General features: G+C 34.5%; 1 protein-coding gene across 2 annotated transcripts; it reads right to left on the bottom strand.

The window, feature by feature from the left end:
* Positions 1–2,922: 2,922 nt before the first annotated feature.
* LOC109190440 lies at positions 2,923–11,887 on the bottom strand. 2 transcript variants are annotated; one of them, XR_002055699.1, is made up of 15 exons: positions 11,791–11,887; positions 8,070–10,551; positions 7,879–7,984; positions 7,090–7,790; positions 6,595–6,973; positions 6,300–6,509; positions 5,574–5,666; positions 5,369–5,485; positions 4,861–5,280; positions 4,373–4,620; positions 4,083–4,283; positions 3,898–4,005; positions 3,739–3,814; positions 3,541–3,651; positions 2,923–3,215 (listed from the first exon to the last, which is right to left on the bottom strand). XR_002055699.1 is itself a non-coding variant. In XM_019340927.1 (12 exons), the coding sequence occupies exons 2-12, from the start codon at positions 6,958–6,960 to the stop codon at positions 3,132–3,134; spliced, it is 2,034 nt and encodes a 677-aa protein (XP_019196472.1). In that variant the 5' UTR covers positions 6,961–6,973; positions 11,791–11,881; the 3' UTR covers positions 2,923–3,131. The 2 variants fall into 2 exon arrangements, 1 of the variants encoding a protein (XP_019196472.1); XM_019340927.1 differs by lacking the exons at positions 7,090–7,790; positions 7,879–7,984; positions 8,070–10,551 and having other exon boundaries at positions 11,791–11,881.
* Between the last annotated feature and the right edge of the window lie 5,356 nt (positions 11,888–17,243).

A 17,243-nucleotide genomic window follows, 5' to 3' on the forward strand; every position in this document is an offset into this window, starting at 1 on the left:
CGACACTAACCTTTATTCTGCCGGTTTACCATCTCGTGGCAATACCAACGACTATGGCTGGGGATATCCGGGCGATCCTAAAGCTTCCGCTGTAACGAGGCAGGTTACTCGTTTACTATATTTCATGTTAGTCTAAATTTATATCTAACACCATCTTCACGCCGTCGGAGCTACACGTCGTCGGAAAAACAGAGCCGAGCTCTGCCACGGCCAAAACCGTGCTCAGCTCGCCGAATCTACTGCTTCGATGCCGCCGCCGTCAACCTACTACGTCGAGTGAGAGAGAGAGAGAGAGAGAGGTCCATGGTCGCTGACCTTGGAGGAAGCTTCTTCGGTTCCAGATGAAGAGGAGAGTTGGAGAGTGAAGGAGATGAGGGATGTTGGTGGCTCATGGTAGTGAGATGGTGTTGTGCTGCCATGTTAAGGGATAAATAGCGAGAGAGAGAGAGAGAGAGAAGGGAGGGTTTTGGGTGGCGTTTGGCAGAGAGAAAGAGTCAAGAAACAGATAGGGAATTATTTGGCTGCTGTGTGTGGTCTCTCTTATACGTACATATATTTATTTATGTATATTGTATATATATATATCAAGTAGATAGGGTCACTATATTTGGTTGGGCTGGACTAATTATAAGAGTTTGGGCTTGGGTAAAAGTGTTGGGCTAAACAATTAAGATCAATTGGGTTAGAAATACATTTGGACTAAGGACACAAAATCATTTATGCTAGGAAATCTGATATGAATGAATACGGGTTCGTCTCAGATAGACTTTTCAAAGTTTTAGAAAATAAATCATTGTGGGAATAAAATACTTTTATTTTGAAACATTATAAAATAAGAAATTGGGAAAAATATTTCATTAATGATGCTTAATATATTCTTTCCTTTCAAAAAAAAAAAAAAAGGAGTATTTTCAAATAAACACGTTATCCAAAGATGCATTTCATAACTATGACATACAATGAAAAAATGCTTCTAAAATTGTATACTCCGATCCGTATATATTATATACAAAATAATACATATATGTGTGTGTTATGGAGCTATAATGCATAAATAAATGATATATATATATATATATATATATATATATATATATATATATATATATATATATATACTAGTATTTTTTATGCGCGATGTGCAAAAAAATAAGTGCCCAATATTAATAAATTATATTAAAATTTTACATTTATTTAAATTTTAGATATTTAAATTATTCTAAATAATAATAATAATAATATGTAAGTCATTTTTATAAATTTGATATTTATATTTATGTAATAATTAACATATAACTCAAATATTTAATGTGTATATATTATTATTAATGAAGAAGATAAGAAAATATATGATGGATGTATGTGCATGGTAACAATAGTGGAAAAGATAACAGAAGTTATAATGGTAGGGGTATGTTTGTCTAAAATATTCTAATGTACAACCTTTATAGCATAATGTACAAAAAAATTTAACGAAAAAAACGGACATAAATCAGGGGTATAACTTTCATTCACACTTATATATATATATATATATATATATATATATATATATATATATATATATATATATATAGGCTCAGTTTATTTTTGCCTACGACTTTTTCAGGCGAAAATTTTTGTACTTTGTGCATTGATAGTTGTTCCTTGTCAAATTGTATGTCTATTTTGCCCTTGTCGATTGTCGCCGTTCAAATTCCGGCTATATAGAGGACAACACTCACACTATTTAGGTGGGCCAGGTTTGTATGGTGTCTTATTGTGTGCAGCACGTGCTGCACACTTTCCTTTGTACTTGTTTCAATTTTTTATCATTTCATGTCTATTCCTTCACAGGCTTTAGTGTTTATTTTATTTTATTTATTTGAGAAGTATGGATTTCATTCAACTAATTTAGTTCTTTATTATTTTTAGATGTCGTTTTTATCGAATTTGTTAAGTTTCCTCCATACTTCAATTGTCCTTTGGAAGACTTATTTTGCCTTCATTATTGGTCTCAGTTTTAAACATTTTAGGGGAGTGCTCCCACTTTTTCTTATATATATAGCAGACTATTGTACATAACTTACATTTCTGTCTCGTTTGTTTCGGTTTTCTCCCGGCGTAAGTTGCTACTATTTTCTGCATTCATTTCTATTTAATTGCTTTTGATTTTCTACTTACCTCAATATCTTTATAATGTTGCTCATTTCCTACTTTCATTTCTCTTTAATTGCTTTTGGTTTTGTACTTGCGTTCTCATTAACAATTTTTAAATACCATTATGATATTTAAAAAGACTTATGCAACCAACATGCAAACATACAAATAGCTTTTCCTTCCGACAATGTCCTTCCGATCAGTTTCTTCCAATTATATCCTTTAAAACATCGATATCTTCGCTCTGGAGCTGTTCATTCCAAAAATGCCTCCTTCCATAGTGTTTCCTTCTGCCACCTCCTGCCGACATCCACAAAAATTTCTTATTAGAAGGATTTCGTCGTCTTTGTATAAATTATTTTGGTCGATATATTAATTAAATATTTTTGTCTTTATTATGTTGCTCATTTCCTGCTGTCATTTATCTTGAATTGCTTTTGGGTTACTACTTGCCTTCTCATTGATGATTTTTGTTCCAATTTTTTTCGTCGTACTTGTATGAATTATTTTCATCGATACTTGAATTACAACATAGGTGTCTTTATTATGTTTACGTAAATCACGTACGTAATATTTCTATTTTTACAAATAGCTTAAATATAATATTTGTATATGTGATTTTGGTTTGCTGTTTTCATTTCTGGCAGAAGAAATGAAGGTTAGAGAAAGGAAAGGAGAGGACTCTCCCATATGGGAGGTCATGAGATTGAGGCTCAGTGGAGGCAGTGATGACTCTTTGTTCTTCAATAGGTTGAGAAAGTATAGATGAAAAAAAACTATTCCTTCCTTCCGATTGATTTCTTATTCCATAATCTCAAACATCTTTGTTCTGGAATAACAAGTGTAAATACTTCCATGACCAATTCTCATCGAATCAAATATCATCCAAGTCATAATAATACAAAAAACAATTCGACGAAGTCATCATAATACTACAACAAACAATTCCACGAAGTCTAAAAGATCACAACGTTCTAATGATCAAATCATACCTACTGTATATAACTTGATAAAATATCGGCCCATTCAGAACGCACCAGATCAATAACCGCTTTGTCATATTCAACTTGTTGGAACTACATGTAAAAAGTGAGTAAATATTAGTAATTGCAATGAAATTCGAAATAAGTTAGGAGTAATTTTCAAGAACCACTATACGGTAATAGAGTTTTAGCAGTTCTAAAGGCAAGAGCTTTTGTATTTTCTCTAATCTCTCCACTTTAAACTTTGTGAATAAAATGATCAAATTAAAAACTAAAAAGCATTCATTCAATAGACATCAACAATAAATGGAGTACTCAAAATTATACTGGCAACAAGAATCTCAAATGCATCATATTTCCACTTTGAAACATTGAAATCAAAATAATTTTAAACACGAATTAGAAATTGAATTATTACCAGTGCTTGAACAGAATCTTTATCATCAATGTCCGGCATGTTCTCAATTAAAGTCTTCAGGTAAGCCATGACATAGAAACCGCATTGGTTACTATCCGGCTGACGAGGAGCCTACAAATGTTAAATAAGATTTGCATGTGCATTACAATTTAACATATACAAACACTTATATCTAATTAGTTACAAATATTAAATTACCTTGACAATTTCCCAAGCAGTTTTACTTCGTCCTTTCTTTCCATTCCCAGAGGCCGCATGAACCATTTTAATAGCCCTTCAAATATATTGTTGATTATTCAGATTATGTAATAATCATACTGATATAAATCGAAAGAAATAACAAAAAAAAAAACTTACATTTCTACAACATGTTTCCAATCATCATCGCGAATGCGATGACTAAGAGGGTCCCACAAATAAACAATATCCTTACTAAGGTTGATAACTGTCAGAATCCAATGGAAACTATACAGAAACACAAAATTATATTACATCAATAGAAAATAATATGCAATGGAAAGTATAATTGTAATCATTCTTACCCTACATTACATGGCACCAAAAGTGATGCACTACTTGGATTGTCAATTAGTCTGTCTGCTAAAGCTCGTGCCCTACTTTCCAACTGTTTGTCTAGGAAATTTTTATCTGTTCTTGTCGTTGGCACATGACCTACATGACATGGCTGCATAAATCTGAATTTTTCAAGCTTGTTGTCTTCCATCATCTTTTTATACAAATACCTAAGATTGGAATGGAAACTGAATTAGAATAACAAAGCATATAAGTGATAAGTATATATAATTGACTCGAAATATATATTAAATCATACCATATGTACACAGCAATACATGTGTACGATATTGGCATCAATTGACAAAACGGAGTCACATCTTCGTCGTGCACATATAGAGTACATTCTTCCCCGAAGACATTTTCATCTAGCACGATTTTTAAACTCTCTCCATTCCCAAGTGCACGCTTGTAATAACAGTATAGTAGCCATAATGACTTAGGCATACTTGAGGAGTTCAACTCAAGCTTTTTGACTTCCTTGCTCGGTTTCTTCTTACATTGTTTCTAATTTGCAAAATATACATATATTAGGTAAATAAATAAATATACTAACAAAGACATGTGAATTATATACATGCACAAATTAACATCTCCTACAGTTTATATGAAAAATGCAAAACATTTGAAAATTGAGAGGATGAAGCAAATCTGCAAAACATTTGACAGAGGCACCAATACGTAGATAGTAATTTTTGCCTAATAAACTAAGTAAAATGTAAACTTCAGTAAAGAGGGAATATTTACCTCCAAGACATCTTCTTTGTCAATAAACTGCAGCTCATCATCATCATCTTCGAAATCCAATTTTTGTTTCATAAAACCAATTTCTTCTTCACTCAGCTTCATCGCACCCTTTGCATCCTTTGCAGTACAACTCCCTTTTTCTTCAATCGAAGATGATTTAAAAGCAACATTTTGAAGGACCAAATTTTCTAACTTTGCAACTCTGTCTTCTACTGTTGCTTGTCGTCTTAGAAGGACATTTTTCTCATGGTTAGGAAGCATCCCTTTACCCAATCTGAAATATGTTGAGGGATTGACATGTCCACCTATAGCCCTCACCCGACCTCCATGCTCCTTAGATTCAAGAGCCTGTGTCAGGATGTCCTCATTTGGTCCTTGAAGTTGCAACAAACCATCTTGCTTTTGCTGAATATATTCATCCTGTAATTCATGACAAATGACCATGATAACCACAATCTTTCGAAATACATAAAGAGGATAATACTAGTAAATTAAAGGTTTTGCTTACAATCTTTGTAAATTTTGTCTTCAAAACATCTCCTTCTATTTCTCCTTGCTTACTAGTTCTCCCTTTCTTCCAAAGTATAGCTCTATTCACTTCGTCATCATCACACAATTCTGTTGACTACAGCCAAGAAGATTTATCAATGTCAAACTAAGGGTGAAAATGAGTTTTAAGTTATTAGTGAAAGTGAATAGAGATAAATACTTACAATTTCACTAGCAAGACGCGCATATCCTTTACGAGCAAGCCTATGTGGATAAAGGTTTTGCTTTCTTTGTACCTTTTGCTGCTCGCTTAGTTTCTAAGACAAACATGATCAAAACTTGACATTATATTTCTAAGACAAAGATGATGCTTCATGCTTGAAAAGTGAAAACAGACATGATAAAAACAGAAATGAGGAAAAGGCGGAACACTTCATCTTTTTTGATTTCTTAACTGAACTCATTAATTGGTAATATTACAATAAATCTTAATTGTTATACGGTTTGGAACAACCTGAATACTTAAATGCTAAACTAATATATATATATATATATATATATATATATATATATATATATATATATATATATATATTCTAATTGAATATGCCTCATAGGTGGGGGATTTAATTTTTTAGTTATTTTCCAGAGGACAAATGGCCAAAACATAATCTTAATGACTAAGCATCAGACCAAGAAACACATATACAACAAATCATATTACTGCAATTACACAGGACAGTCAGAAATCATGTGGCATCAAACATGGGTGCGGTTTCTGCAAGTTTATGTACTGTATAGAGCTAAATTGTTCAATGGGATAAGTTGCTATTTTTGTTAAACACACTTTGCAAGATGAATACCTGTGCAAAAGCTTGTGGTGGGCATTTGAACTTTTTAAATTAAATTGATATATACACATATAGATAGACTTCTAGTTTTGAGGTTACCTTGAAGTCTTCGGACATGCGGCTAATCACAAATTGACTCCATTCATCTCCCATAATACCATATCCTGGGGGTGGTTTGTGCAAGTTTTCTTCATCATTCAGTCTCTTCCAAATAAAGTTATTTGTGAGTTGTGTTTTATATTGCCGCCATTTGTCATTTGCTGAACTCAAGCAAGGTTTCTTGAATATTGCCGGAACTCTGAAGCTCAACTACATAGATAAAATTTTGTGAGAATTAAACGACTAATGTGTTAAATATCACAAATAATAAGTAAACGAATGAGATTTTCCTTACATTAACAGCGTCCCATATCTTGTCTTTAATATCCTGTGGCACATGTTTCCATGTCTTAAAATTCAACTTCACCTTTTCTCTTGCAAGGACACCAATGTAACTTTGTAGTTCTGCAGCACTATCTCCAATTGGTTGTCCTAGTTCATTGAATTGTACGTCTTTCTTCAGTCCTTGTGCCCTTTGCATAGCAAGCTTATGCATTTGGGTACGACCTCGTGTGCTCCTCGTTGACTGGGTTTCTTGAGAACCCGACATGTTTTCTTCCTCATCTACCTGAACCTCTTTTCCATTATGTTCTTCGTCACTATGTACTTCTTGTCCCTTTTGTTCCTGTTGTACAATTTTTTTCTTTCTTCGACCAGCCATAGACCCCGCAAACCTAATAAGCACAAAAACATAAAAACAAAATTATTAGAAATGTTCGAATTCATTTTCAGAAGTTGGGAGCCAAAAAAATTAAGGAATTAAACATAAGAAACATGTAAGAGCACATACAAAGTCATATTTAAAATATGAGGTTTGAAAAGTAATTATACACTAGAAACTTGCTACGAGTTCCTATTCTCAACCCATGTCCCATCACAATCTTCTCGAATGCATGGTGGTTCACTCTCATCTTTAACGTCAACATCTGGCATCCCTTTCGTAAAGCATTGATGATGGATTATTGGTTCATCCATTTCATTCCCATCTTGATATTCAAAGTAATCCCGACTAGGAGTTGCGAGCACGACAGACCATATAGGATCTTGAGGGTCTTGAATATAAAATACTTGCTTGGCTTGACTCCCTAAGATAAAAGAATCAGATTTGAATCCAATCCTATCGAGGTTTACTAATTTGAAACCAAGATCATCTACTTTAATACCATTGTTATTCTCAACCCAATTGCATTTGAACACAGGAACTCGAAAGGTATGGTAATCAAGCTCCCATATTTCATCAATAACTCCATAAAATACCATATCTGACTCAATGGGGTTCTTATCCTTTGCACTAGAAACTTGCATTATATTTGCAACTAAGCTTACGCCTGAGTTCTGGACAGCTCGCAAATTATCACGATCTTTGGTATGAAAAGTAACTCCTTCAATTAAATAACCAGAGTACTTTAACACTTGGTTCCGAGGACCATGTGCCAACCATTTTAGTCTTTCTGATATTTCATGGGTGGAATCATTTATTGCTCTTCCAACCTTAAAAATGAAAGCACTTTAAAATTAGTATATGATAATAAAACCAGTGACTTTTATTTTTTGTACTAGTCATAGTTATACAACTTACACGATCACGTAACCAATTAATAAATGTGCGGTTATGCTCATCAAGTAGCCCCTTCTCTGTCCTAACTTTACCGCGCAATGAAGCCTTCAAATGTGCCTTGTGTTCCCTAACAAACGGTATTTGACCAAAGTCAATTAACCACTACAATATAAACAATATATTGGAAGTTTTATAACACTTGGAAAAATTACTTGGCATATTGGTCTATTTCTACATCATTTGCCAAAATATAACGATGTGATTGCTCCCACTCCTCTTGGCTAATGGATTGCACTTGAGCACCTGATAAAGGCCGAGTTCGCACCACTTCTTGAAATGTTGATGGGATCCCAACTGTTTGTACATTAGTCAAATACTCTGAGCAAAATTCTATAGCTTCTTCAGAAATATAACACTCGGCTATACAACCTTCTGGTCGATTGCGATTTCGCACATAACCTTTCAAGATTTTCATATATCTTTCAAATGGGTACATCCATCTATACCACACTGGTCCACACAATTTGACCTCTCTCACAAGATGAACAGTTAAGTGAACCATTATATCAAAAAATGAAGGAGGAAAGTACTTTTCAAGCAAACACAGCGTTGTCACAATCTCATCTTGTAGCGCATCTAACTTTGAGGAATCTATCACTTTGCTACATATGACATTAAAGAAGAAGCACAACCGAGTGATAGCATACCTTACATGTTTGGGTAACACACCTCGAATAGCAACTGGAAGCAACTGTTGCATGAAAGTGTGACAATCGTGAGATTTAAGACCAACAAGTTTCAACTCCTTCACATTGACAAGGTTTCTCACATTAGATGAATAGCCTGATGGGACTTTCATATGTAACAAAGAGTTACAAACTTTCTTTTTCTCATCTTTGCTTAGGGTATAGCAAGCAGGTGGCAAAAACGTTCTCTTCTCCCCTTGTTTTGGTGCCAACTCCATTCTCACATTCATTTCCACAAGGTCTAGTCGAGCAGCTACCCCATCTTTGGTTTTTCCTGGGATGTCAAGTAATGTGCCAATAATACTTTCACACACATTTTTCTCAATGTGCATGACATCAAGAACATGCCGAACATGCAAATGCTTCCAATACTCAAGCTCAAAGAAAATTGATTTCTTTTTCCAACATGATTCACTAATTTTTCTTTTAGCATTTAGCTTGCCACTGTTTTTTCCCCAACTACAATTGATCCCCTCAACTGTTTTCAGAACATCATGGCCACTCAATGGTTTGGGTGCTAAGTCGAATTCTTGCTTACCATCAAATGCCTTATTTTGCCTTCGATAAGGATGAGTTTTACATAAAAATCTTCTATGTCCTGTGAATGCCATTTTCTTACTATGCTTCAACCTCTTGGCATATGTATTCTCACCACAGATAGGACATGCATGATATCCTTTGACAGTGCAACCTGATAAGTTCCCATATGCTGGGAAATCATTAATCGTCCATAGTAAAACAGCTTTAAGGACGAATTTTTCTTGTCGGTATGCATCATATGCTTCTATACCTTCTTCCCACAACACTTTTAAATCGTCAATCAAAGGTGCCAAATAAACATCAATGTCATTCCCGGGTTGTTTAGGACCAGAAATCAACAAACTGAGCATCATGAATTTTCGCTTCATGCACATCCAAGGAGGAAGATTGTATGTAATCATGATGACTGGCCAACAACTATATGTAGAACTCATTACACTATGGGGATTTATCCCGTCTGCAGATAAAGCCAATCTAAGATTTCTTGGCTCATTAGCAAAATCTGGCCACATTTCATCTACTGTTCTCCAACAAGGTGCATCAGCTGGATGACGCAAGTAACCATCACAAACTTTATTATCACTATGCCAAGTTAACTCCTTAGATATATCCTTGCTCCTAAACATTCTTTGAAATCTTGGTATCGGTGGAAAGTACCATAACACCTTTGCAGGAACTCCTATGGATATCTTAGAATTCTTGCCTATCTTCCACCTTGAAGTTCCACAAGTAGGGCAATTAGTACAATTTGCATTCTCCTTCCGATATAAGATGCAGTCATTGGGACACGCGTGTATTTTCTCGTAGTCCATTCCCAATGCAACCAAGCTTCTCTTTGCCTCATATAAAGAAGAAGGCAGTACGTTGTCAGTTGGAAGCATTTTTGCAAACAAATCCAGAAGGTCCGTAAAACTTGCATCGCTCCAACTATATTTTGCCTTCAAGTTATATAACTTCACTACCGCTGATAGTTTTGTAAACGTAGTACATCCAACGTATAGCGGTTTCTCTGCATCTTCTAGTAATTTACTAAATTTGTTGGGATCCTCAACGTATTCGTCATAAGCAGCATTTACCATATCTATAGGATTTTCATCAACACGATTATGCTCTTCTCCCCTAATTAGACCGCCATCATCTATTGAGTTGTTTAACGTAGCCTTCTCCCCGTGCCATATCCATGACACATACGTTCCATCCATTCCATTACGGTACAAGTGTGCCCTTATAGTATCAAGAGGTTGCTTCCTTAGGTTGCCACATATTGCACATGGGCATGATATTGAATTAGGATCAACGGCATTTTTTTTAGCAAATTGTAAAAAAGATTCTACTCCAACCTCATATTCATAACATAATCTATCTTTTGACATCCATTCTTTGTCCATTGTTTATTTATACACCAATGCTACAAAACAGTCAAGTGACAAGAAAAATAAATTCATATCGCTTAAAAATTATACAATTAGTAGTAACTACCAAAACAAAAACCACATACTTATTTGGTACCTGCTGCATGCATCGGTCATATATTGCCAAAACAAAAACTTATTAAATGAATATAATTATACAATTAGTAGTAACTAGCAAAACAAAAACCACATACTTAAAATACTAACTAACTAACTATATATATATATATATATATATATATATATATATATATATATATATATATATATGTACACACACACTAACCGTATACTATATATATGTGTGATGAAATATATATATGTTTTATAATTAATGTTGACACGGAATATATATTCTATACTAACAGTATAAAATATATATACTAATTAGTGTTGTTCGAGTATATATATATACTATACTGTTAGTGTATTTTTTTTTGGTGAGGATACTGTTAGTGTGTGTGTGTGTGTGTGTGTGTATATATATATATATATATATATATATATATATATATATATATATATATATATATATATATATATATATATATATATATTATTCGGGGACGGGGCGGGGCATGGAGGGGTATCCCCGTCCCTGTCCCTGTCCCCGTCTAGATGGTCATCTATGAGAGAATTCCACAATATTGCACTGAGTGTTTTAAGCAAGGACAGTCTATTGATGTTTCTAGGTTAGCTAAGGCTGTTGCAGGTTCTAGAACAAATAGGGCTGCTAGAAAAAGTAACGAGAATGGAAGTGATAGGAAGAATCTGAGGGGAGGTATAAATGGAGCAAGGAGTAGTAAGGTTTGAGAGAGGTCTGACATGGTGGAATGGCAAAAGAGAGAGATATAAATACCACCATACATATTACAGACTTAAGAATACAATAACTTCATTAATACCTTGAAGTAAATCTGCATAAGTATACTCTATTTCATTCAACTGCAATGTGTAGTCAAAGGCTCAAGTACTCATATAACTACAAATTTACTTTTAACCACATGTGAATCCTTTCACAACAGATTAGGCAGAATAAATGATAACACTTGAATTTATTAAAAAGTATCAATCATAACCTTAATGTGGCAGTTACCTCAGAACAAATTAAGCAATATAATTCTGCAAAAAACTAAGATTTCCTAGTGCCAATATCACATAGAATAGTTTGATTACCTCAACCTCAATAATAAACATGCCATGACAAACTCTAACCATTAAAAAAGATAACTGACCTATTGGAGCACTGGGTAACTGTCCGTCCTTCAATGGAAGCAGCAACAACCTGCCAATTACTCTCACCAAAAGCTTCCACAGCAGCTCTCAGTGTATTATCCTCCTCCTCAGTCTTCCCAGTTCAACCATCTGCAGAATGTTACAAACTAATTACATCAATTTCTATTACTCAAACAGTCAATAGAAGGATCAAATACTACAAGCTTCCTCAATTATGTACAAGGATGAGTGTTGAAGTTGACAAGGCCTGGCAAGAAAATCTACCATATCCAATGACTACCATGAAGCAAAAAATTAAAAACAAATAAAAATTAATTACATGAGAAGGAAGAGGTGCTCTGCAGATAAGGACTTTGTTCTGCACTCCCACTGCTTTTATGTGGCTATATCTCAACAGATTTAAGGTTGTGATCAAAAGATTTAAGGTTTGCTTTCTCAAACTGCAACTTGTTTTCCTCCTACTCTATTCCCATCTTTTATATCAATCATGTCCAATCCAATCAATGAACTAACAGATACTACATGTCTATGAAGAGTGTACCAGTAACAAAGGGCCGGCCTGAAACATCAGGTCAAATATTCAGATTCAGGCAAGTAATACTGGATTTCATATTGCAAGTTTTGAGTAAAACAATTGTCCAGATCGGGATATCTCAGAATCTGAACAAGAACCTGACTTGCTTACAAAAACATGAAAAACAACATGGTTTCTATCAAAGTTTGAACACAGAGCATAGGACCAAGAGTGGAATTGGATCACGTTTTTGGGCTGAAAGAATATACCATCTAGTGTTCTAGGAAGGCAAAGTAAGGTCCAAATGGCATTCCAAAATTTTGCACAACAAAACAAATACTGTAAACATTTTGCACAACAAAACAAATACCATCCAGTGTTCTAGAAAAACTAACCTTAAAACTAAACCTCTTAGTTATTTCGTCTTACTCATTGTATTTAAGCGCGGGACATTTTAGTTTACCTCTGCTGGAAAGCCTGGATTGTTTGTATTCTCTCGGATTTCAGCAGATAAAATACAGTTCGGATTTAATGAGAAGAAATCAAAGAACCGTCCAGAGGGAAATTTATCAGCAACCACGTTATCCCAGAGGAGCTTGTAGCACATTAATTGAAGCCTGCCATGCGAAGAAGGTTCATTAATTGTTATATAAGATCATACTAGCTTACAACATATTCTAATATATAGAGGAAGCTTTAACATCTTCCCCTAACAACTCTTAGTTGAAAGGAAAATCATATACAACTAAAGCCATATAAGCTTATACCTTCCATTCATGCGCTGTGGTTCAGAAGGAAGAGTAGCTCGCACACGTGTTTTCTCCTGTAGGCATTCGTATTTCATCTATCACTCCAACCACCCATACTCCTTCAGCGGCAGCAGCTGGACCGACGGCGACACAGGATGGCGGCGGCGATGGCGGAAGAGCTTGGGCTTTGGCGACGGCGTCGAAGCTTGGACGGTCGGCGGTCGGCGAGGGCGGTACGCGGTCGGCGGTCGGCAAGGGCGGTACGCGGTCGGCGGTCGGCGAGGGCGGTACGCGGTCGGCGGAGTGCACACGAGGAGGTTACCGGAGACTGGCGTGGCGGAGAGGGAAGACAATTTTGGACTAACCCTAATTTTGCGCTCTTTTGTCTGGGAGGGAAGACAAAAATTTCCCAAGTTTGTCTTAGAGGGAAATTTTAATTTGTCTTAGCTTAGAGGGAAATTTCATAACAAAATATTAATTTAATTACTCGAGTCGCTACATCCGGTCAATTAAAATAGAATCGGGTATATAGGTACAGAACACGAGATTCATAGATTTCTATAATGTAGATTCATAATTTCTAATTTAAATACAGTTGTATAGATTAATAATTTATATATAGTAAATTCATAATTTCTATACTGCAGATTCATAATTTCTGTATTGTTGATTCACAATTTCTAAAATGTATAGTTATAAACACTTGGGAATATGAACATCGCAAATTATAAACACAACGTTTTGTAATTGTATGTGAATATAGATCAGAGTTATTCAATCATTATGAATATGCATTTCAATTCAAAAATTATGAATATATAGTTTGGTAATTATGACATAGAGCTAATTAAGATCGCGGCGGCAAAAGAAATGGGATATAGAAAATTGTACGGCATCGATCAACTACTCTTTCATATCCATTCTCAAAGTCTTAAAAGTTAAAAGACTGCACTTTAACAGTTTAATGTTCAACTTTCAATTTATTACCCTAGCCCAAAATAAAAATTCGAAATAAAAATTATAAAAATTAACAAATATAACATTTATTAAAATCATAATTATAAAAAATAATTTTAACAACAAAAAAAATACCTGCACGGCTTTAGTTTGGCGGATCGGAGCAGCTGGCGGCGGTGGAAGTCGCAGAACGGTGGAAGTCGCAGTTCGGAGCCGCTGAGAACGGTGGAACTCGCGGCGGCGGTGGCTGAGGAGAACTGTGGCGATGGAGACGGCGGATGAGGGAGTCCATAGCTTGGTGTTGGCGACGTCGTGGGAGGATGAGGGAGGCTGTGTTGACGGCGGAGATGAGGGCGACGACGGAGGGCGTTGTGGTGAGGTGTAGCAGAGGTGTGGTGTAGCGACGACCAATGAAGATAATTTTGCGCGTAGCAGAACTATGAAGCGGGAAAATTTTGCTAAGTATTTGGTGGGAATTAGGTTTTGATGAAATAATTTTCACACATCAATAGTGAGAGTAACACATCTTTTGTACTAATAATGAGAGTATATTTTTAATATAAATATAAAATTAAAATTTCGTCACTAAATCATAAACTTTTAACTAGAGTAATTTTTAACCGTCACAAAAATTATGCAAACAATACATTTAATGAGGAATTTTTTTACCCGTCACTAAATTTTTGTCACTAAAAGCTGTTTTTCTTGTAGTTTACATAAGTGTTGTTGTGGCTTGATGGGTTTAACTTAGTTTATTATGTTAGTGGTCCTAGGTTCTATTCTTCTTGGGGGGAATTCTTTAACTATTTTCTAAAATTGTTGTCTTGGTTTTCACAAACAACACAGAAGCAACCCAGTTATATACCAGATGTTGCACTTTTAAACATAAGAGGTTGTGTTGTGTAGTTGGTAAAAGTGTGTACTTGTTAAGCATGAGGTCATAGGTTCGACTCTTCTAGTTAACATCTTCGTTTTTATTTTATATACCTGTTAAATAATGATGCGCAATGACAACGGTTGTTTAAAACCGTTGTCTTTATAGTGTTGTGTATTCAAATACACTTAAAGAGAACATACCAAAGACAACGGTTAAATAAAACCGTTGTCTTAAACAAATAACGAACGTGCAAAGACAACGGTTTTATAAAACCGTTGTCGTTTTAGTGTTGTGTATTCGATTGTGTTTAACGACAACACACCAACGACAACGGTTAAATAAAACCGTTGTCTTTTTTAAAAAAAAGAGCGCACAAAGACAACGGTTTTAAACAACCGTTGTCTTTCTAGTGTTGTGTATTCCAGTGCGCTTAAAGACAACACACCAACGACAACAGTTAAAAAAACCGTTGTCTTATTTAAAAAAAAAACGCACATAGACAACGGTTTTTAAAAACCGTTGTCGTTGTGGTGTTGTCTTTTCACAAAATGCACAAAGACAACACACTTATAACAACGGTTAAGTAAAAACCGTTGTCTTTGACAAAAGTGTTGCATCAAAGACAACGGTTTTGGACCAAACTGTTGTCTTTTATACAAAAGACAACACTTTTCTTAAAAACTGTTGTCTTTCTAGTGTTGTCTATGTGCATTTTTCTTGTAGTGTTATTATTATTATTTTTCTTTTTCATTATGGACAGGCTTCTTTCAAACTGCTCCCACCCTCTTCTTCTACAAAAACTAATCATCGAGGGCTTTTTCCGGGCTATAAGAAGGTTGTTGCGTTCTTCCCGATCTACGTCTAATTGTAAAAAAAAAAAAAAAAAAAAAAAAAAAAAAAAAAAAAAAAAAAAAAAAAACCTTACCCAATTTTTTAGTTGACCTTCTTCTAGATTAGAAGAAGCCATTGACGGCCTTCTTCTGATCTGGAAGAACTGCCTTCCACCTTAGAAGAAGCCAGTCTGCCTTCTTCAAGTTCGGAAGAAGGCAGTAGCTACCTTCTTCCTGTCTGGAAGAAGCAAGCGCTGACTTCTTCCAGTCTTGAAGAAGGTCGACTACAAAACTGATTTTTTTTTTATTCTTTTACAATTAGAGGTAGAGTTTTTTTTTTTTTTTTTTTTTTTTTTTTTTTGCAATATTTTTCTCTCTATAAGATGAATATTTTGAGAAGAACAAAAAAACAATAGTGTGTAGTAACTTGACTTTGCTTAGCCGGTGCGTTTTGCTTCGACGGCCAACTCAAAAATGTTTTATATTTATGTTGTTGCACGAAATTGTTGGTTTATGCAAATCAATTGTTTTTAATTTTATTTATATTTTCCCATTTTTATTTAATTTTGATATTTAATATTCTAAATGTTATGTAATGTACTTTTTTATGTAATATATAATTTTAATAACATATTATAATAATTAAAATTTTGTAATTATCAATTAATTTAAATCTTGACATGTTTAATTTAAACTCGCACTACTACAAAATTGAGAATAAAGGTCTCGGGGAAACAAAATGGTAAAACTTTTTGCGTCACCAACCGGATAAAGGTGCCTCGGAAATTATATTATTAAAATAATAATAGAGGAATCCACGACACCAACTGAAAATGGGTGCCATAGTATATTAATAAAATAATAATAAGGGTATCCGCGGCACCCGCTATAGATGGTGCCGCGGATATTTTATTATTAAAATAATAATAATGGCCCGCGGCACCCTTTAACAAGTTGTCATAGCCCATGCATTATACACATATATAAAAAAAAATACACATACACACAGAAACATGTAGGGGAACAAACTGCCACTGCCAAATATCAACAGGCGCTTGCAAGATCAAGAGTTCATAGTACAACTAAGATCCAGTCATATACACAATAAGAAAAATTTACAGCTTCCTACACCAAAATCTCATTGCATGACGTTGTCATCTATGCTACCAACAGTAACCCAAACGCAAATAGTGAAGACGAAGACAATGACAATGTTACTCAAAAGAGAATTAAGAATACTTAGAAAAATTCAAATCAAAAGTAGTATTATTTAGACTATCGTTTTTAGACTAAGTATTCAGACTATCGATTTTACAAAGTTGCATACATTTATTTTAGTGACAATTATAATAAATTTTCTATATTATCTTGCATTCGTATACATTGAGTTACATATTTAAATAAAGAGTTTTTACCCATTTTGGTCCCTTGACTATCGCTCATTCTCAATTTTGCATTTTGACTTTTAATTACACCGAATATGGTCCCTTCACTTTAAAAAATTACCACAATTTAGTCCTCCGTT

This window comes from Ipomoea nil, unplaced genomic scaffold, assembly GCF_001879475.1.
Source record: "Ipomoea nil cultivar Tokyo-kokei standard unplaced genomic scaffold, Asagao_1.1 scaffold0202, whole genome shotgun sequence".
Classification (NCBI taxonomy): domain Eukaryota; kingdom Viridiplantae; phylum Streptophyta; class Magnoliopsida; order Solanales; family Convolvulaceae; genus Ipomoea; species Ipomoea nil.